Source organism: Lemur catta, chromosome 19 (assembly GCF_020740605.2).
Source record: "Lemur catta isolate mLemCat1 chromosome 19, mLemCat1.pri, whole genome shotgun sequence".
NCBI lineage: Eukaryota > Metazoa > Chordata > Mammalia > Primates > Lemuridae > Lemur > Lemur catta.
Window position 1 is genome coordinate 7,104,131 of NC_059146.1, and position 22,708 is coordinate 7,126,838.

Below are 22,708 nucleotides of genomic sequence, written 5' to 3' on the forward strand. Positions count from 1 at the left end.
AGCCTAGCTCACAGCAACCTCAAATTCCTGGGCTCAAGCAATCCTTCTGCCTCAGCCTCCCGAGTAGCTGGGACTACAGGCATGCGCCACCATGCCCAGCTAATTTTTTATATATATATTTTTAGTTATCCAGCTAATTTCTTTCTATTTTTTTAGTAGAGACGGGGGTCTCACTCTTGCTCAGGCTGGTCTCGAACTCCTGAGGTCAAACAATCCTCCTGCCTCGGCCTCCCAGAGTGCTAGGATTACAGGTGTGAGTCACTGCGCCCATCCATTCTACTGCTGTTTAACTGAAAGGGGAAGTAGAACCAGAATTAACCTTTATTAAAGGCCAATTATGGGCCAAACACGGTGCTAAGCATTTAAAATACATTAACTCATGTAATTCTCACAACCACCTTGTGAGGTAGGGAGTATCTTCATTTTACAGGTGAGAAAACTGATGCTCAGAGAAGTTAAGTAAGTTTCCCAAGGTCACACAGCCAGTGGCTAAGGTAGAATGTCATAGCCTGGGAAATGATTAGGGGGGAGATGATAAAATTGAATGGAACATTGTTCCTGGTCTCAGAGTTTTTGTGACAGTAGAAAGTAAGTGTAAGGGTCAATCTGAAAAGATGCCAAGCAGGAAGGTCTTAGCCAAGTGACAAGAGATTTTCCTCCAGGTTGAGGGACCTATAAGCCGAGGACAGCCACCTCTCTCTATTAAAGGTTCCAGAGAGGTGCTAGAGAGAGGTGGGCTTCCATCAGTGTGAAGGTTCACCTTTTCAACAGGGCACATAATCAACCCACTCTTAATTATTCATCCATTGACTCAACAAGTATGTCTTCAGTACCCACCACCCCGCAAGGACTGTTTAGACACTGCGGATTCAACAGTGAACAAAACAGATAAAAAGCACTGGGCTCATGGAATGTATGTTCTAGTGAAATAATTGAAAGATTGGCTCATGTAGCTTTAGGTGAATACTTTTCGTAACATATTGTGATACCCAAACTTTTAAAAAAAAATCTCAACAATACTGACACATTTCCATTTTGCCTGATTCAGACAAGAGCACTGAAATAGGGAGACAAGAAGTAGCCAAACCACCCATGATGCCGGCACTGTACTGAGTGACCATGTTTTCTGGGGCTTCCACTTCCTGCGGTCTACTAGATATTCTGAAAACTCCTCCTGTTGCAAAACACTAGCTGCTGGATAAACTGAGCACAAATTGGCCCGCCATTACTATAATGATCCCAAGGGAATGAGGCATCCCCAGAGCGACTCGAACTCTTTTTGGAACAATGGTTCTGAACCAGGGCTGGACATTAACTTATCTGGAAAGTTTTAAAAAGTCTTTCTGCCCAGGTCACATCCGAACCACTTAAATCAGAATCCTGGGGTGGAACTCAGGCATCAGCATTTTGTAAAGCTCCCCAGGTGCTTCTGATGTGCGGCCGAGGTGGAGAGCCACTGCGTTGGCAGGTGATGGAGTGCATGGCATATGGAGAGTTGGTGGTCCCGGTGTTCTGCAATTTCACTCAAAATTGCTGATGCTGGTGGATCGGAAAAGTTATTCAGCTTCTTGAACCTCCTCTTCGCACCTTCATATCTTTGCTGTCCACCCCACGCGGGGAGGTGGATCTTGTCCCCTCTCGGATAGATACAAAGAGCCAACCTACGCAGGCACCTTCCTGGGTTTAAATATGCCTGTTTAGGGCGGAATGTTTTGATTTTTGAAACGAGTTCCTGCTAAGCTGAGGCTATGTGTGTAAGCCAAAGAAGAGACTCATAAAATGCAGCCAAAGATGTTATTATTTCCACCAATAAGACTCTAACAGCCAAAGATAATACCCGATGTGTACCTAATGGACACTAATTATACCCTTTTTCTGCCAAACTCTGTGATTCTGGTTCACATTGCTCTTGAGGGCCAATACTTCAAATTTTTTTTCCTCTCATGAACGATTCACCAAAAAGTATTGTTATTATGCCTGTTTTGCAGATAAGAAAATTATAAATGAAAGAGGTTAGTGTCATATAGTAAAGTGGCAGAGTGGGGACTCGACCCAGGTGCTCAGACGCCAAAGTTCACTTTCTGAACCGCTCTGCTATATTTCCTCCCATGTACCAGCCAGTCTTGGCTGACCCAGCACAGAGAGGTGACGGCAACTGGTAGGGGCGGGCCCACCAAGCCCACAGTCACCCTGGGGTTGCTGCTATCTCCCCTACCCTTGGGCTTGTCCCGAGAGGGGCGAAATGCCTGGGGCTGATGTATGAAGTGGATTGGGATCCTAAGACATCTCAAAAAACTTCACCCCAAGGGAGTGTCAAGAAAAGATAGGGCTGACCTTCTCTGCCGGATGATGTGGACTGGGTTGGCTGCCTTTCAGAGGCAGCGTGCCAAGTTTCTGCTTATTCAGGCCTGCGGGGGAATGTCAGGTGTGGCTCATGAGTCTGGACTTGGGGTTAGGGGGAGCGGATTGAGCAGAACTCACCATTTATCAAGTTGCTACTCGATACTCTGTAACACGAAAGGGTTGCTGGTGGGGAGGAGGAGTGTGGAAAGAATACCACATTCCTTTGAGCTCTGTTAGACAGTAAAAAGGAGGGGCGGCCTGCAACAATAGGCCAGGCAGATAGGTGAAAAGAAAGCAGCTTCAGATGAGAGCACATCAGGAGGTGGGAATGACAGACGGGCTGGCTGCTCACTTTGCACATCACGACTGTGTCCAGAACAGGCCCACCCTGCTCTGCCAAGGTACTGTCTAGTGAACCAAAGCCTGGGTGGTGCAGAAGTCAGATCAACTTCTCCCTCCTGCTCTGAGGCTCTGATCTGAGACACACCTGAGCAGAGAGGGGCCTCTGGCTCCGAAGCCCTGGCCTGTCAAATCTCTGGCAGCATCTTGATCTCTGCCCCAGCCTGCCCTCCCCAGCTGGGCCGAGCATCTCTAGTAAGCGTCCACGCTGCGTGGATCCTGGCCTCGCCTTCTCTGACTCAGAGAGTGCTGCTGGGTAAGCATTTTAGTCTCCATCAAACACGCTGTGGCTTCCTGAGGGGGGTCCTTTGGAAGCCAGGGGGGCAGTGTAATTGCTGCAGCTGCTATTGAAATTCGCTTTTGGATTTCTGTTCCCTGAGCAGAAAGTTCTGAAAGCTCCCATGGAGAAGGAGCAGGCTTTGCATCCTGCAGGCTCGGGCTACTCTGACAAATTCCTGAAGCCTCATTTCTGTGTGGTCTCTTTCAAAATCTTCTGAATGTTCCAGGAGATCTATTTCTTGATAAATTTTTCTCTCTTGCTTGGGGTTAGGCCAGAAAAAAGCAGAACAGATGTCAGATCTAAAGCTTCTCCACTGCAACCACTTGCCCGCTGGCCCGCTAATCTTTGGTGATGTAAATGCCTTTGAGCCTTTCTCGCTCCGGGAAAAAGACAAGCCTCTGTAGAAGCGAGAGGCATCCCTTCCTCAAGGAAAACAACATGAAAGAACAGGGTGATAGGAGTCAGCTGCCTCTCTTCCTGTAAGAATATTAAAGCACTCTTTTTCCCTCTCTGAAAGTCAAAATGGATTATGTTTAATTGAGTTCTCAAACCCCTGCATGAATTTTCCTTCTTCTCCAAGTTGTCACCTGGCTGACAAAAAATATGCCTCAATTACTAAAAGAGAGTAGCCCTACAATGAACCATAGCTTAGATGTGGTGTAAATAGTATTATTCAAGCCAGGACAATTGACGGTAGAACAGTGCTGGGGTCAGGAGTCAAGGTCAACACTCAGGGTTGGTCAAGGCCAACACCTGGTCTCTGGAATCTGTATGAAGAAAATCACACCAAGTCGAGTAGCCTTGGAGATATTCATGCATTTAAGAAATACTGTCTTTCACTGAATGTATTATTATATAATATGACATTTGCTAGAAGGCCTGCCACATGTACCACAAAAAGCCAATGCAACTCTGACAGTACCAGTCTGTGGCCTGTTAGGAACCGGACCACACGGCAAGACGTGAGTGGTGGGAGAGGAAGCGAAGCTTCATCTGTATCTATAGCCACTCTCCATGGCTGGCATCACGCCTGAGCTCTGCCTCCTGTCAGATCATCAGCAGCATTAGATTCTCACTGGGGCATGAACCCTACCGTAAACTGTGCATGCGAGGGGTCTAGGTTGTGCTCCTTATGAGAATCCAATGCCTGATGATCTGAGGTGGAGCTGAGGCGGTGATGCTAGTGCTGGGGAGCGGCTGCAAATACAGGTTATCATTAGCAGAGAGGTTTGACTGCACAATAAATGAATCATCCTGAAACCATCCCTGCTCCCCACCCCCACCTGGTTAGTGGAAAAATTGTCTCCCATGAAACTGGTCCCTGGTGCCAAAGAGGTCGGGAACTGCTGCTGTCAAGCACTACACAAACATCGGTTATCATTATCACCACAAGGCAAGAGGTAGAGACAGTCCTCACCCTCAAGTTTATAGTCTACTTAGTAATAATTCTTTACAGTTATTTGGTACTGTGCAGTTTATACAGCGCATTTGCATCCGTTATACAGTTTGACCTTCTCAATAATCCTGTGAAGCAGGACAGATAGATGCTGAAGTTCCGAGGGTGCTGCTTTTTCCTAGTGGCCGACTCTCCTTTGAACATGTGGGCTCATCCTTGGCCTTGCCGGTGCTCTCGCTGTAAGGAACTGCAGAGCTTGTGAATGGGGCTTTGTCAACAGTGGGTTCCTAGGTCTCTTTGACCTGGTCTGAACCTTTCTAATTTTCTAGACACAAAACTTCTCAGCAACTCTGGCTGCTTCTGGGACCAGTGCCCCACCTGCCGCCCACATTTCCTGGACCGCTGTCTCCTGGTCACCCTCTGCCTGGTGGACACATTGAGGCGTTGGGGTGTGGGGTGGGGATGGGGTGGGTATGAGGGCTCATTGTCAGCTCCAGCTGTTTCTAATCAACCTCACCCTGCTTTCCTCCATAAAATGGTAAAGGCAATTCAACAAATTAGCTTTTTCAAAGGGTCACATCATTTTGCCATTAATCCATAAAATAGAGTCCAATTATTTAACACATCAATTTTAAGTAAAAAAATAGACATTTTTCCCCCCACATTATCAACCTGGCTTTTTCCCCCTGACCTCCCCACTTCTTCTCTTAGAGGTCTAGCAGGGGGAGGGACGGTCTTAATTTACGTGGAAAATGCACACAGAACAGGCTTGGGGAAGCTTTCCTTGGACATCTCTAGTCCCCCACCCCCACTCATAAAGAGTAAAGGACTCACTGGGAAATCTTTAAAATTGCCTAAAATAAGCACGCTCATTAATTTACATACACCTGTTTCCTTCCATCTCAAAGCCTTCTAATGGTGCCACTTTTAAATTCCAAAAGCAAGTTATGCTCACATATTTATTCCCTGGCTTCAAAGTTCTTTTGACAATAATTAGGGTTCCCTTTTAGACAGTTACTAAAAACAAGATGTTATTTGTCTTAACAATTAAAAACACAGATGAGGTCAGATCACTCGCGGGGGAGCCTGGGGTGAAGGAAGCACCATAATCTTATCCGCTGTGGGGAGGAATTTAGAAGGCGCCGGCCTTGGACTCTATCCAAGGGTGTTCTGTCATTCAACCATCTGAAAAAGAGCCTTATAAGGTAGTTTCTTCTAGAAGGCAAGTCTACAGTGTACCCTGAGGGCAGGCTCTAGGGACAGGATGGAAATCATATTTCAGGATGTCAATAAATGCCTGCTCAGCTTCATCATTGCTTCGCAGAGCTGTACAGCGTACAAGATTTAAAAATTATAAAACCCTCTCCCAGACGGTGCCCCTCCTCACTGAGGTTATTTCCCAGCTCTTCTAAAGAGATTCTCCTGACTCCCACATGAACGTGGTATAGTACTCAACAGTTTTCACTGGAAAGTTCTTCCTGGTATGTCACCTAAATGTGCCTTGTGGCTATTTAATTCCAGGCCTTTTAATTCTATCTCTTGAAGAACTGTAGAACAGTTGGTCAGGCACCTTTCATTTAATAACGAATTCCCAACTATGAAGAAACATTCACTTGCTATTTGGATTACTAGAATCTTAAATCCTTTAAGACCCTTCTTCAAGGTTGCCCATTTTCTTTTCTAAAGTGTCTTCAGTTTTTCAAATCTTTCCTACAATGCAGTGATTAAAACTGGATAAAGTAATCAGCTGATCTTATATTTAGAAAACCCCAAAGACTCCACCAAGAGACTCCTGGAATTTTTTTTTTCTTTTTGAGTAACTAGGCAGTTACAGAGACTCCTGGAATTGATGAATAAATTCAGCAAAGTCTCAGGTTACAAAATCAATGTACACAAATCAGTAGCATTCCTATACACCATCAACAGTCAAGCTGAGAGTCAAATCAAAGACTCAATACCAGTCACAATAGCTACAAAGAAAATAAAATACCTAGGAATATTCTTAACCAAGGAGGTGAAGATCTCTACAAAGAGAACCACGAAACATGGATGAAAGAAATTGCAGATGACACAAACAAATGGAAAAACATATCATGTTAATGGATTGGTAGAATCAACATTGTTAAAATGTACATACTGCCCAAAGTGATTTACAGATTCAATGCAATCCCCATCAAAATACCAACATCATATTTCACAGATCTGGAAAAAATAATTCTATGCTTCATTTGGAACCAGAAAAGAGCCAGAATAGCCAAAGTCATCTTAAGAAAAAGAACAAATCTGTAGGCATCTCATTATCAGACTTCAAACTACACTACAAGGCTATAGTAACCAAGGCAGCATAGTATTGGCACAAAAATAGAGACATAGACCAATGAAATAGAACAGAACCCAGATATAAAACTAGCCACCTACAGCCAACTAATTTTTGACAAAGCAGACAACAATATACACTGGTGAAAAGAAGCTCTATTCAGTAAATGGTGCCGGGAAAATTGAATAGCCACATGCAGAAGAATGAAACAGGATCCATATCTCTCACCACTCACAAAAATTAATTCAAGATGGATAAAAGATTTAAAAGTAGGGCATGAAACCAGAAGAATTCTAGAAGAAAATGTTGGAAAAACTTTTCTAGATATTGGCCTAGGCAAAGAATTTATGAAGAAGACCTCAATGGCAATCACAGCAACAACAAAAATAAATAAATGGAACTTGATTAAATTAAAAAGCTTCTCCACAGCTAAGGAAATAATCAACAGAGCAAATAGACAACCTACAGAATGGGAGAAAATACTCACCCCATAAAGGGTTAATAACCAGAATCTACAAAAAACTCAAGCAAATCAGCAAGAAAAAAATCAAATGACCCGATTAAAAAGTGGGCAAAAGACCTGAACAGAAGCTTTTCAAAAGAAGATAGACAAATGGCCAATAAACATATGGAGAAATGCTCAATCTCACTATTCATCAGGGAAATGCAAATTAAAACCACAATGAGATATCACCTTACCCCAGTCAGAATGGCTTCTATTAAACAGCCCCAAAACAATAGATGCTGGTGTGGGATGCAAAGAGAAAGGAACACTTATACACTGTTGGTGGGAGTGCAAATTTGTACCACCTCTATGGAAAACAGTATGGAGATTCCTAAAAGAACTAAAAGTTGACCTACCATTTGATCCAGCAATCCCACTACTGGGTATTTACCCAAATGAAAAGTCGTCATTTTATGAAAGACACCTGCACTCGAATGTTTCACAGAGAAAGGGGCACAGCTGACCCTTACAGTGAAGGCTAGTTCAAAGGGTGGAAAAGGTAAGTGAGGGAGGGCGTGATTGTGGTGCGTGTCGAGGCGGGGAGACATTCCAAGCAGAAGGCACCTGCAAAGGCATGGAGGCATTAAGAAATATGATGTGTTGAAATGTGAATAGCAGACACTCATTATGGCTGGAGCATTAAGGGGGTTAAAGAGAAAAGGTCAGAATAGCAGAATGGAGTTCTATAGTGAAGACCCTCATATGCCCTGCTATGTAGTTTGGACTTTGTCCTAAAGGCACTAAGAAGGGAGGCCCTTGAGAATGACATTTTGATTCCATTCTGAGGGAGAAGAGAGGATGGTTCCCAATCGGACCAGAGTGGCTGAAATGGGATTGCCAAGGAGCTCAGATTGAAAGGACCATAAACAAAACATATAATCAAGAACTGGAATAAAGGAGCACCATGTTGTCTTTCAAAGGTGAGATTTAATGATACACCCAAATGGTACAGAAGTCAACGGCACACTGTTCAGTTTGCTTCTATAATTGTCAAAACATATCCAGGAGTCAGAAGAAATACATTAGGGGCCCTGATTTTCACCCTGTACGTCTCTGCTATGGCAAAGTACTGCTGTTGGAAGGACCTCACATTCTCTTCTGCTGTCTTTGGCATTCCTTCTAAATGGTCTCAGGCATCAGTCCCCACATATCTTAATTTAAGCTGGGAAGAAAAGGCTAATTTATGTTAAGGTTTCCAGTTTTAGATGCTATTTTTCCTAACATTTTCCCAAACATAAAGAAAAGCCAGGCCTGTACTCTCAAGGGGTTTGCAGTCTGGAGAGGCACCGGAGGGCTGGGTGTATATGGTCATGAGGTTACGAAACTGGTTCTATAATCACTATCAGTCTAGTATTTTATAATTGTACTCTGTCTGTGTGTGTTTAGAGATATAAGTAGCAGTAGAGAAAAAGGGATAAAACTACCTATAGGCTAGAAAATGACAACACTTGAATGAACAATCACTGAGCTAACCTTCTGCTCTGATAAGGCAAGTACCTGCCATTTTGAAAGACCCTGGGGAAAATTCCCCATTGGAATGTTTATGTCAAAATCTCAATATTTGGAACAAATTTGTAAACAAGGCACATTTTCCTTTTAATCATGTGACTGACAAATGCGATCCAAAGGAACAAATGACTGTTTCTGTTGGAAATATATACAGATTTTTAAGGTTGTCATTTTCTAAGTTTAAAGTGATGATACTATAAATAGCTAACCGGGAGTTAAATGCTTTAAGGCTTTCAAAAGCGAACTTCAAGATTGGTGACATGCAACCTATTAGCATATGGGCTTCTGGAAAAGCTCTAAGGAAAGAATTACTATTTGGAAATTCTGGAGAAAGTCTCAACAGTGTTAAAGCAGCAAAAGCTTCTGTCGTCTCAGTAGAACTTCCTCCTCTCCCCTTTCTACCTTGGCTGGGACCAGGAGAGGAGCTGCCAACGCTGGATTTTTAACTTTGCCTTGAAACTACTGCTGATGGAAAATGTTACTTCAGGCTTTAGAGTTAAAATTTCTCTGTTTTTTTTTCAAGTCCAGACTTCATTTATTTTCCTGTTTCATTTATGGCAAGCTTGGGCTTGTTTGGAATAAAATAAACGATCAAACATAATCTCAAAGGCATTCCTGCTGAGCACTGCATCCTGGGGACAAATTACGCAAAAAAAAAAAAAAAAAAAAAGGAACACTTAGGAAAAACAAAATGGTACCAATGTTCACAACATAAACTGCATCATAAAAACATTCTTCAAAGAGTTTGTATTTTATTTTGCCCACAGATAATTGGCTAGTTAGATTACTGAGAATCTGTAATTTCCAGTAAGTGGATTATTTTATTTAGAAACCATGAAATCTGATTAAAAAATTCTGATAATCAGCCAATTAAAGTGGGACAAACAACTTTTTTTTCTGAAAGTCGTAACTCTGTATTTCCTTGTTAAACTCCTTTCCCCATCTCTTGACGTCTCCTCTCTCTATGCCCCCAAGCCAAGAAAGGATGACGAGAAAATGACATCTCTGGGCTCCCAGCTCTTGCGAATCGACTTGCCAGCTGTTAGCGGAGTTGGGCGAGCTTTGGGGACCGGGAAGTCTGAGGTCTCGGAAAATCTTTTCTATATATACACCCGGCCCCGCGAGTCCTCGCTTTCTTGGCGCACGCACCGAATTCTCAAAATAAAACCACCAAAAAAGAGACGGGAGGCGTCGGCCCCCGCTCCCCGCAGCTGCCAACTCCGCCTCCCGCGCGGCGCCCGGGATGCCCGCGATGCCCGCGAGCGGCGGCGCGGGGCCGGCGAGGGAAGCGCTCGTGCCCACCTTGCTCGCAGGTGCCCTTGCTGACCTGGGTGACGGCCTTCTCCCCGCGGCTCTCGGCCCGCAGGCTGGCGGCGCGCAGCCGGCAGCCGCTGGCGTAGGTGGTGCCGTCGCTGCCGCACACCGGGTAGCGGCTCTTGCACACGCACACGCCGCTCACCCCCGGGCCGCCGGCTGCCGCCCCGGCTTTGCCCTTCCGCCTCTTGCGGCTCTTCACGCACTCCATGCCCGGCGCGCAGTGCCCCCTGCCGGCGCCGCCGCCCCCGCACGGCTCGCCCTCGCCGCGGGCGCACACCGGGCAGCAGCCGCACGCGTCGCGGGTCTCGCCCAGCGGGCAGCCCCGCGGGGGCAGGGCCGGGCAGGCGGCCGGCTCGCAGGGCCCGCACGCGTCCGAAGAGGAGGAAGAGGAGAGGGGCAGGAGCAGGAGCAGCAGCCCGGCGGCGCCGAGGAGCAGGGCGCGCGGCGGCGGCCGCTCCATGGCGGGGCGCGGTGGCGGCGGGAGCGCGAGTGAACCGGGCCCGGCCGGCCGCCTCCTTAAACCCGCCTCCGCGCCCGGCCGGGCCGCGGGAACCACACCCCGGGGCGGCGAGAGCGCAGCGCCCCGCCCGCGCCGCCCCTACCGCGCCCTGGGGGCCGGCGCGGTGGGCTGGGCGCCCCGCGGGCGCTGGCGTCGGCCGGGGCGCTCGGCTCTCGCTGCTGCTGGTCGTGCCACCCCCGGCTCCCGCTCAGTCCCTTGTTCCAGCCTCCGCCCGGCGGGGATCGCCAGGCAGAGAGCGCGGCTCTCTCACCCTCTGCTTTCGCGCCTCTCCCAGCCCAGATGTTTGTCCTTCTCAGCAACCACAACGACCTTGAGACAACCCAGTGTTTAATTTATTAAATTCTCTTTGGACCTGGGACACCTGAGTAGTGATTGCCCTGTGGTTTGGGAAGCTCTTTTGAGAACTGTTTAACACCCCCCCCCATCCCACATGTGGATTTTGTGTACCCGCTGGCCACAGGCCCGCTGTGATTTTGGGTGCCAGGCTGAAACGACAAATTGACAAATCGTTGCCAACCGCTTCTCTTTTTGGAACCTCATAACTGCCTGCGCTCCCGACTCCCTCTGTGCCATTAAACAAAACCCTGTGCTTTCTTGTGCCGAGCCAAGTTTCAGTCCATGGAGAGCTGGGCGTTGTTTCAGGTTGTGTTGGAGCCTCCTCAGACCTCTCCAGGGAGCAGAGCGTGGCTGAGGGCAGCAGGGAGCCCAGCTGCTTGGTGGACGTGCGGCTTAAGCTCCTAAAAATTGCACACAAAACTGGGGAGAAAACAAACACCCTCCGATCCAGAAAACCTAGCACTGCTCTTTGGCCTTTCTTTAGCATATTCTAGAAAAATAGCACCGTTTTTTTTTAAAGGTCATATATTGACATGAAAATTGTTTAAAAAACAACGAAACGTCTTTAACGCAGAGTTTTCCTAAATATTTTTGCCTTTGTCCCACAGTAAGAGATACAGTTTACATGACCCAGTAAATGATCCCAAATGGAAACAAATGCAGAGAGTGCACTATTTCCTATTCTATTCTATTTCTGTTTTATTAATTCTCTGGTCAAGATCCACTAAATTGATTCCACATTCTATCTACTGTGACTATTTATCATGGTTTTAGGTTCTCCAGAAGCTGACCCTGACCTGAGACAAGGATTTCAGTGCAGGCAGTTTACCTGGGAGGCCAGGTCAGGACACAAGGAAGACAGCCAGTAAAGGGGCTTATCCCTGCAGCCAGGTGGAGCCTTCAGGCTCTACAAAATTGTGTGTGTGTGTGTAGGGCGTGTGGGTGGGCACTGACAGCAGGTGTGCCACTAAGGGCTGTCCCTCGCAGGGGGTTAAAGCCCTGCATCAGAGCCAGCAGTGAGAACACAAGCATGTGGGACAGCAGAGTTTCCTCTGGAGAGTCCTCCCTGCCCAGCAAGCAAAGAAAGCCAGTGGGGTTCTGGTTCCCACTGAAGGGGGAACCTGGGCTTTGGGATAGCACTAGTCAAGCTGGAGGACTTGAAAACAGAAGGAGGTGTGGTTATTCAGAGAAAGGAGAAAGGGCAGGAAAATGGAACCTTTAAAGAGAAATTGAACAACTCTTTCCTTCCAAGAATGAAGATATTGTCACTTGTTCAGCTTCTGTGTTAGTGAGGTGGTAGACTCTGGGTGTGGAGATAGGATTATGTTGTCAGCAAATAGAGATAGTTTTACTTCTTCTTGTTTAATCTGGCACCTTTTATTTCTTTTCCTTGCTTAATTGCCCTGGTTAGAACCTCTGGTATAAGGTTGAATAGAAGTGGTGAGAGTGGACATCTTTGTCTTGGTCTTGACCTAAGAGGGAAAGTTATTCATCTGGTCGTTCACCATTTAAGTACGATGTTAGCTGTAGGCTTTTCACAGATGGTCTTATCTCATTGAGGAAATTCCTTTCTGTTCTCCATTTGTTGAGTGTTATTTTCATGAATTGGTGTTGAATTTTTTCAAATGCCTTTTCTGCATCTATTGAGATGATTAATGAAGATATATTTTATCTTGTTGATATGGTGAAGTCCATTAATTGATTTTTGAATGTTAAACCACAATTGCATTCCTTAGATAAATCCCACTTTGTCATGGTTTATAATTTTTTTTACATATTTCTGATTTTTTTTTTTTTTTTGAGACAGAGTCTTGCTCTGTCACCCTGGCTAGAGTACAGTGGCATCACTATAGCTCACTGCAAGCTCAAACTCCTGGGCTCCAGTGATTCTCCTCCTCAGGATCCTGAGATGCAGGGGAACAGCAAGATCAGGTAGGAGGGTCATTGCGGAAGTAAGAGGGAATGGATCAATACGGGGTTGGATTTGAAGCAGGAATGTAGTTTCCACAATGCAGGGGCTACTATTAGCCTATACGGTGCCTTCATGGGGATTAGAAAAAAGCACCCCCACTACACAAATGCAGCCCAAAGGGTTCACGATTTGACAAGCAAGTAGACTCAGCCTGCACAAAGGTGCAGGTGGAGGGAGGGCTGAATTACAGCCTCGCTCGCTCCCAGGGCTGGGTGCCCTTTTGCCGTACACAAACAGCATGGCCCTGCAAGGACAGCCTCATGCTAATGTTGCATCTGGTACGGAATTGGTGTTCAGTTAAAAAATGTTAAAGGTAAGTGGACAAAAGGGAAGATCATTTGGCTGCCACTACTGCCAGTGACTACTGCTATCCGGGCAGAACTCAGAGAGGGTTTGCGGTCAGCTGTGCCAACGGGAATGGAGGTAGAGATTGCATCATTTGTTGTCTACACCTGGACACTTTTTGTGAGTAAAAGAGGGCACTGTTCACAATTAGGCTGGGACAACAGGCATAAATTGAGACAACAGGGACATATGGTCATCCTAAATAGAGGGAGGGGGTGGACGAGCGATCTTAGAGTAGTAGAATGTGCAGTCTTGTGGAGTAACTGACTCTGAAAGGAAATCAAGAAAAGTCTCAAAATTTCTCGCCTGGGAGACTGGGTGAAAGCTGCTGCTCCAGCTGGTTTGTGTTGGGGGAAGAGGACAAGCTTGACTTTGGACTTGTTCTTTACCAGTCAGTTCTGGACAGGGAAGCGGGGCTCCCTCGCAATCACGTCACATTGTTTTAGAGACATTGCAGGGCGTTTGACTGAGAGAAAGTCCTTGATGTCTGTCCTCTCCCTATATGTAAAGTCTCTCAATGATAAAATCTCATTGTGTAATAAAGGACAGTAACTGATTTCTTATCAGTATTCTGTATCTCCTCTGTTAAAAGAGCTACTGCCATGCAGGGAAAATAGCTAATGATATAACTGAAAAGGCATTAATAGCCTATAAAATTCAATATTAGAGACACAGAACGTGAAGGGCTCTCTGGAGGTCATTTAAAGCGAGGTGACACTGGAGCATCCCATTAGCCCTGATCCTAAGTCATCAGGGATACAGACATAGCCGAAGAACTCTCAGGGATCATCAAGGATGGTTTTTTGTGGTCTGTCTTGTATTCTGCTCTGTTATTTGATTGCCTTTCACATCAGGAAGATTTGAGGTCACTGAATAACAGCCAACTTCCAAATATACAGTTGCAAAGAATATTTAGATTTTAAACTCTAATCGTGACTATACTGTATATATCATGAGAGGCCGTTAAACCTCGAAGAGCTTCATTTCCTGCCTTAAAAATTCATTATCTTACACTTTAACTTTGAATTAGCACAGACTTTTACATTTACATTCCCCTATAAAATAAATTACAGAGCATTTCTTTTTGTGACAACAAGTAGGGAAAAAATGTCTTTGGGTTATTCCATAATTAGGCTTCATCCTTCTTTTGTTATGGAGGAAGCGATATGATCATTTGGCGGTAAATGATGCAGGGTCCCATATTAATCTCTCAGTTGCCCGATTCCGTAATTCACCTTGGCAAAGTAGAAAAATAAAAAATACAAACTGTCTCCTCATCATTGTAAAAGACCTGGGAGAACATCAAATCAAGATGAATAAAATATTTTCAGTGGTTCAGTCACAGACTCAACTGTGAATAAAGCTGTGTGCCCACGAGGGGGTGTCTTGGGTTTCTTTGAAAGTTAGTGAGGATGTTTACCCTGAAAGCATTGATTCCCTCCCTTCTGAAGAGAAGATCGGCTGGGATGTTAACATGTTGAGCAACAACATTCTTTTCACTGATGTTAGTTAGTTTTTCTTTTTTTAAAGCTTGTTAAGGCATTAAAATAACAACATCCCTTTCATTGATGCTAAAGAGTCACTTTTCAAAAAAAGATCCACTAAGACGCGAATGACATAGATGTTGCTTTATCTGCTCCTGCAGTGAAGTTACCCTGCTGATGTGTCAGTCTCTTAATTGAATAACAAGCTAATTCCAATATTGTCATGGTCTATAGCTATCAAGCTTCAGATCCAAATTCCTTAATGCCAAGCCACCTCCCTCAGTAGTGCCTTCTCATAAGCATTAATGTTTAATAAAATTCTTGCTTTTAAAGAGAAATGTTGATGTGCCAGAATAGAGGGAACCCTGGAAAACTTTAAGTCCCCCTTCTTTCTGATTCTTGTTGAGTGGCATTCTTTCAGGTCATTTGCACAGATTCCTATGCCTTATTGAGAAGTCACATTTTTAGGTTTCCCCCAAGGTTCAAAGATGACATTTTTGACCACATGTTACTTGACCTTGCATCCTGGAAGCCTCGTGATGAATCAGTAGAGATGGTGATTGGCATGAATGTCAAGGTCTTCAGGAGCGGGGAAGTTCCCGTGGCTTTCTCACTATAGGAAAAGTGACTTGGGAATGAGGTATTCAAGAGAGGAGAGAGAAGATACAACGTCAAGAGAAAGGAACTTCTGTCTCCTTGGCCCTCAGTAAAATCTGTAGTGTTCTGAGGTCATTCAGGTTGTTGGCAGAATTCAGTCCCTTGTGGTTGTGGGACTGAGGTCGCTGTTTTCCTGTTGGATGCTGCTGGACAGCTCCTTGGTCCTTGCACATACAGGACCCCTCCAGATCTTTGAAGCCAGCAATGGCATGTTGAATCTAGTGCTTCAGGTCTCTCTGACTTCCTCTTCGGCTACCACCCAGAGAAAACTGTGCCTTTAAAGGGTTCGTGTGGATCAGATTAGACTCACTTGGATAATTTCCCTTTTGATTAACTCAAAGTCCATTGATCAGTAATAATTTAATATTTCTGCAAAATCCCTTTTGCCAGGTCATGTAACAGAATCATGGACATGATATCACATCCTGTTTATAGTCCCGAAGATTGGGATGGCAAATCTTGGGTGGTCAGTTTAGAGCTCTGCCTACCACAGATGTCAAATATTGTTTTCTAAAATGAGCTCCTCGTGGAAGCCGAGCTCTGGGATTTCCCTTGTTTGCTTTTGTTTGCCTGTGAATCAGACAGTTTGTTGCCTATGCCCTATATCTTATCAATGGGATTTTTCCTATGGTTCAAACAGGATGCCAGTCTCCGAGGCATTGATTCCTGGGGTTCATCTGTTGGTTTTAGACTTTGCGATTTGGTGTTCAAAGCACTCATCTTTGCTTGGACCACACCAGGAGAGATGTGAGACGCAGAAAGTAGCCAACAGGACCCCAGCCAGCCCCCAAACCTGTGGGTTTTAGTGTTACAAGTACATATGAAATAGCTGCTGTATTCACAGAGCAACAATTATCTCATTAAATAACTTCTCAGACCTTGACTTAACCATTATGAAAGATGTTTTGATAAAGAACATCTGGTGTTGTTTTCAATTAAATATTGTACCACTAAACTTTGATTAAAAACTGATTTAAAATTTTAATAGCCCCTCCTTTAGAAGATGGCTAAATGCAAAAAAGAAAAATGTCACTCATTTAAATTTTTTTTCTCTCCTTTGTCGGTCTGTTTTAACTGGATTCCATTAATGACTGTTTAAAACCCACACAATTTTGGATGCAGTAAATCGAGATGCATAAATAAGATTACCATACCAATACTGCTGTTCTCACTCTTTTACTATTGATACCTCATTTTATTTTTATGCTTTAATTAAATTGAGTATATTTTATGTTTCGGTTTGCTTTAAAACAACTGCAGTGCATATAATTGACACTATTTCATCCCTGATAGAAAGTGCTGAGTTGAATTAAACACACCAGTTCCATTTCCTTTTACATTTATCTGTGGAAAAACTAAGACAGAAATAATATGAACTGTATTTCTTTTCCAAGTTGCCCTGATAGGTGAAAATAACTAACCACCTAGTAATTACTAATAAAGAAATGAAATCTTTACTGTAGCGTAACTCTTATCTATATAAAAATAGATCTTTAGTGGCATAAACTAATTTTACTTAGTAATTTTTCCCAAATGGTATGTAACAAATAATAAATACATTATTGCTTTTCCATGTATGCCATATAAAACATATATCTTCAAACACATATCTTAATATATTTTTACTAAAGCTATCAGGTTTAGCCTAAGTATTTATGGTGAGTAAATGATATTATGCCACATGTCTACAGAGCAGGGCTTGGCAAACTTTTTTTGTAAAAAGCCAGATAGTAAATATTTTCAACATTGTGGGCTGTACTATATCACAACTACACAACTCTCCTGTGGCAATACGAACGTAGCCATAGATGATATGTAAACCAATGAGTGTGGCTGTGTTCTGATAAAGCTTTATTTACAAGAACAGGTGAGGGGGCCGGGTTTGATGCATGGGTATAGCTTACTGACCCCTGTTATCAAGGATAATGACTCAGTTCTAGCTAATGTTCATAGGTAAGAAAAATCAATAGGTCAATTCATTAAGTGGGGTCCTGAATATACTTTTGTTATCATAGATATTTTTTGTTTGTCTTGCAGTGGTTTGTCTTAACGTAATCTGTGGATTCCCACATTGGAATTTCCTCACATATCTTGGATTTTAAAGTAGGGACCTAGGCTCATCAACATTTTCAAGAGTCTGTATTATAATAAGTCATCAAATAATTATTCTGATTAAGACCAGGCATGGCGGCTCACACCTGTAATCCTAGCACACTGGGAGGCCGAGGCATGAGAATCGCTTGAGCTCAGGAGTTCAAGACCAGCCTGAGAAAGAGCGAGACCCTGTCTCTACTAAAAGTAGAAAAATTAGCCCGGTGTGGTGGTGTGCACCTGTAGTCCCAGCTACCCTGGAGGCTGAGGCAGGAGAATCTCAAGCCCAGGAGTTTGAGATTGCAGTGAGCTATGATGACGCCACTGCACGCTACCTGGGGTGACAGAGCGAGACTCTGTCTCAAAAAAAAATTATCCTGATGAAACTGTGCTATTTGTTCTCTGGTGGTGGTTCAGACTCTAATTGCAACATATCTATCGTATGTATTAATACAAACTTGGCTAAAGTCAGGTCAGATTTTGCAAGGTCTCACCAACATGTGATTGAATTTTAGACTTTGTTCCAGTTTTGGGAGGGAAAAGGGTCAAGTACAGTGACAAAGCCAAGCAACATTTCTTTAATGGCATTTGGAAAGTGGAGACTAGGATTTTGCTCATAAAAACCAGGAAAGATATTTTCCCTGGTCTTCTGTGCATGATGATGGTTTTTCTTTTGTATACAAATGTGTCTGAAAAATGTGATCTATGCCTGACCCACATCCATGTGATGTTCCCACCGTCGCTTTCTGTGGGCGCAGCATTCTCATTCAAGAGCAGCGACTGAGGCAGAATAGCTGCCTCCTGACCTGTAGTTGCTGACATGAGTGTGGGGGTGCACATCCGTCCTGCCAAACAGCTTTCGTATATGAATGGGCCGTGGTGGCCTACACAGACACAAAAACAAAGCCACCCTCTTCCTTAAAGCACTAATATTTTGTCACATAGGCAACATTGCCTTAGATGTTTAAAACATAGTGTTAAACATCACTCTGCAATAGGTTGTGGGGAGGAATTAATAATACACATACACCATTTCATTGATGGTCTATTAGATAGTTGGAATTTTGAACGTTTTCTCTAATCCTTGAAATAATCATATGAGGTAGGAATTCTTAGCACTTTACTTGCCTGGAAAGGAAGGCTCAGAGATTTTATGTGACTTGCAGAAGGTGACGAAGCTACTAATTGGTAGAGTTGAGATTCCTGCTCAGGCCCCTTTGGAACCAAAGCCCTCGTGTTTCTCTTATGATATGTGTCTTGACATAGCTGCAGGCCAGCAGTTCTCAAAGCCTGTACCTCACCCCAGAGCAATTTAGTCACAGTCTCTAGGGTGGGCTTTGGACATGGAGATATATTTATAGATTTTATTCTTTAGAGAAGTTTTAAATTCACAGTAAGATTGAGCAGAAAGTTCGGTTTTGCCCTCTATCCCCTGACCATCACCCCCTGTAGAGCCTCCCCCTGTTACCAGCGTCTCCCACCAGGGTGGTGCATTTGTTACAGTTAATGAACTTATATTGACACATCGTTATTACCCTGAGTCTGTGGTTTACACTAGGGTTCACTCTTGGTGTTACGCCCTCTATGGGTTTAGACAAATTTATAATAACACGTATCCGCCGTTGGTGTATCACACAGAGTATTTTCCCTGCCCTAAAAATTCCCTGTGCTCTGTTCATCCCTCACTCTCCCCATTCACCTCCTGCCCCACACAACCACTGATCTTTTTGCTGTTCCCACGGTTTTGCCTTTTCCGGAATGTCATAGAGTTGGAATCATACATATGCAGCCTTTTCAGATTGGCTTCTGGCACTTAGTGACGTGCATTTAAATTCCCTCCAAGGACGTGGATGTTTTTCAAAAGCACCCCAGGTGATGTTAACATACAGCCAAGGTTCAACACCACTGGTCTCAGGGGTAAAATCTAGAAACAACCTGAATTTAGGGGAAGACCAGGCTTCTCTTGGTCACCAAGTGGACAGAGTTTATTCTCATCACCCTGGCTGTGTCTCCCTGCCATTGTGCTGCCCCGTGGCTTTAGTCAGGACACACTCATTGCAGCCTCTTGCACCTGGCATGGGTGTCATGCTTTGGCCCTGGCTTGCTGTCCTTAAGTCTTTGGGTTATCACAGCTAGGGGGGTCTGTGTGATGTTTTATTATCTGATTCTTATCTTTCTTTTGGAAAGAAGCCTGGAGTAAGTTCCTAGTGGAGGCTGAACCAAGATGGTTCTTGAGTTTGAGGAAAGCAGTGGCTAATAGCAGAGTCTATTCTAAAGAAGATGAAATCTGAGTTGAATTCTGAAATAAGGCTAGAACATCTACAGACTGATAGTGGGGGTTGAGCTAGTTGGGGCAGCTTTTCTGGAACAGAGAGAGCAGCTTGAGGCACGATCTGAAGCAGGGAACACAGGGTGACCTAACAAAAATTTGGATGCCTGTCCGAGCTAGATGCCTCAAGTGGCCCACGTGAGTGGGGTGGCGAATGAGAGGTAACTCTGCAAAGGCTTGCGAATCCCCTCTGAGGCACGTTTCAGTGTCTTCTTTACCCATAGGTCTCTCTGGAGACTTAGCATCTCCCATAACCCTTGGAAGGGCAGCCTATGACCCTTCCCCCTTGACCTGGCTGATTGGACCATGGATGGTGCTGGAACTCAAAGCACAAGTCCATGTTCCTGGGTAGAGAACCAATCAGAGATCTCTCCTGGGCATGTGAGTCAACAAACATGGACATTTCGTAGTGGAGGGCCCTGGGTGTGAAAGACCATGTGTTCACTAAGTGTTATCTGCCTCATCTGCTCTAGGGCCTGTGGCTACAGTGACGTACAAGACAAAGTCCTGCTTTCCTGGAGCTCACACTAAAGTGGGGAAATAAAAAAGTAAATAAATAAAATTTTGAGTGGTGGCAAAGGCAATGAACAAAACAGGGTCAACTGAGAGAGTATAATTGGGAGAAACAGATGCCATCAAATAGGAGGTCAGGGAAGGCACCTCCAAGAAGGTGACAGAGGCTGGTGGCATGGCGGCCAGGGCAAACAAATAGGAAAATTATTGACTGGGGTGTGTGTGTGTGTGTGTGTGTGTGTGTGTGTGTGTGTGTGTGTGTGTGTAGCCTGTGAGGGAGTAGAGATGGGAGAAGTTATGTGGTCCCTGAGAGACTGAGTGAACCACAGGTAATTCCTGGTTGATTTCTTGTTCCTTTGAGCCCCAGAGCTATGTCCTCCCTTGCATTCTTCCAATAACATCTCCAGACACACACACACACACACACACACACACACACACACACACACACACGCACAAACACACAAACACACACACACCCCCAAGCAGCCTCTCTTGAGCTAGGCTGAGTGGATCTTGCATTTTGTGTGCCAAAGTGCTTAAAAACAGGGATAAACTGAGGAAGATTCTGAATGCCAGTTCTGTGGCTTTGGATTTTGTTCTGTCTCAGAAAGGGCTTTGGAGCAGTGTAGAGTGTCTTCATGCTCTGGTGTCAGGGAAAACACATTCCTTTTTCAAGGATGGAAAGCTACTGATTGTACTGAAGCTTTCATTCCTCTGCCAACTGCTGAAACAAGAAAAACAACCGCCACCCCGACTGCCAGCAATCTGGCCAGACACCACCTGTTCTCAACGCCTGTGTGGTGTGTTTAGCTCAGCTAGGCAGCTCCAACAGCACCTGGGATGCAAAAACATCCTGAATTTCTCCAAACACCGTAGCAGGGCTGTTGAAACAGCACGACACTCAGGAAATAGTCATTATCTCCACACCTCCTGCATTCAGTGGGGTGGATTATTGGCTGAGCTTCAGAGGGCAGCTCCGGGGAGTGCCAAGTCCTATTGGCCCGGATCTGCCATCCACGTGCACGTGCTGCCCGTGGGCCAGTGGAGCTGGGCTTCTTCTCATGTTGCTGGAGAGGAGTTTGGGCTTGATTCGCTCCCTCTGTGTGGGGTCCTCTCTGCATGCCAAATGCACTGTCGGCATCAGCACAAAAAAATGGGTGCAGATTTGTGACAGAAGCTGTTGCATGTATTTTCACCAGGGAGCTCATTCGCCAATTATAAGGGGGAAAAAGTGAAGATGAGCAGGTGAGTCTCATCTCTCTTCACTTGCCTCCTGGAAGAGAGAGGTTGTGCTGGTGGCCATCACCTGGCGTCTTCCTTCCCTTCATTTCCCCCTCCCACATTTGGCAGCAGTCAAAGCTGACCTTCGATGGAAGCGCAACTTCATCAGTTTGGGCTGACGATATTCTCATCAAGGAATCAGGCTGGTAGTCAATAACTATGTGAGACTTTCAGAATATTCTTCATTTTACAGCTACCTACGTAACCCTCTGGTGGGCCCTGCTGTGCATAACTATTGTTGTGGGAATAGTTTTGTGGATATTCCAAATTAAGAAACAGGTCAGGCGAGCTACTTCCTAGGGAGGTAACTCTAAGAGATGCCAGGATAAATCAGAAATATGGTCCTTTCCCACCTGCTGTTATTTTCAAAAGCATCCAAATGTATATTGTTTCTGGTCCTAATGACGGAGAGGCCGTCATGTGGAAAGAAAAACAAAAGCAAAACATTCTTTGATGGTGGTGGCCAATTTTGTCTGAATGTTTTGATGACGCCAGATGCATGCAGTTCATTTGGCCCCAACCAACCCTAGCAAGCCAGCTGACAGTGGCCTGAAGCTGGCAGTTGCAGTCAGCTAAAATTCTGACACCCAGCAATGCATCGTTCAGTCTCACTTACTGAGAACAAATGATTTATTTTCTCACATAAACTTTAAGCCCTTAATATCTCCTGGAATGTATCTGGTTTGGAAAATCTCACATCCTAAATAAGAACGCATGTTTCAGAAAAGAGAGAATGTTTTGTTAACAAGAGAGACAAAACAAAACAGGATAAAAGGACTCTGAAAAAGCCACGTAAGCTGCTTCTATCTGCAGCGACTCAGAGGGCCTTGGGGGGAGTGAATAGTGCTTTGTGGTTAGGAAGAATGGAAAAACCAGGGAAATGAAAGACAATTGCAAATAAGTTAAAATGTTACGGTAATGATAAGTGTTTGTAATTGTCTCTTGTTCTAACATAATGAAAGAGGTATGTAATTGTTTCTGTAGAAGTCAGTTGGTTTTGTCCTACTCTCACTATAAATATGTTGAATCAATATCTAAAGAATTGGCACAAACCATTAGCCAGACCCGAGAACCTATAGCCTGACCAGGTGGAATTGGTAATATATCAAAT

The 22,708-nt window shown here is 44.6% G+C and overlaps 1 protein-coding gene across 1 annotated transcript in view; it reads right to left on the reverse strand.

The window, feature by feature from the left end:
• Positions 1-10,658, reverse strand: part of IGFBP7 (insulin like growth factor binding protein 7) — a 50,388-nt gene extending 39,730 nt beyond the window's left edge. Inside the window, exon 1 of the mRNA XM_045531698.1 lies at positions 10,052-10,658. Coding sequence (XP_045387654.1) covers positions 10,052-10,526 — 475 coding nt within the window. The 5' untranslated portion in view covers positions 10,527-10,658. The remainder of the gene's footprint in view (positions 1-10,051) is intronic.
• Between the last annotated feature and the right edge of the window lie 12,050 nt (positions 10,659-22,708).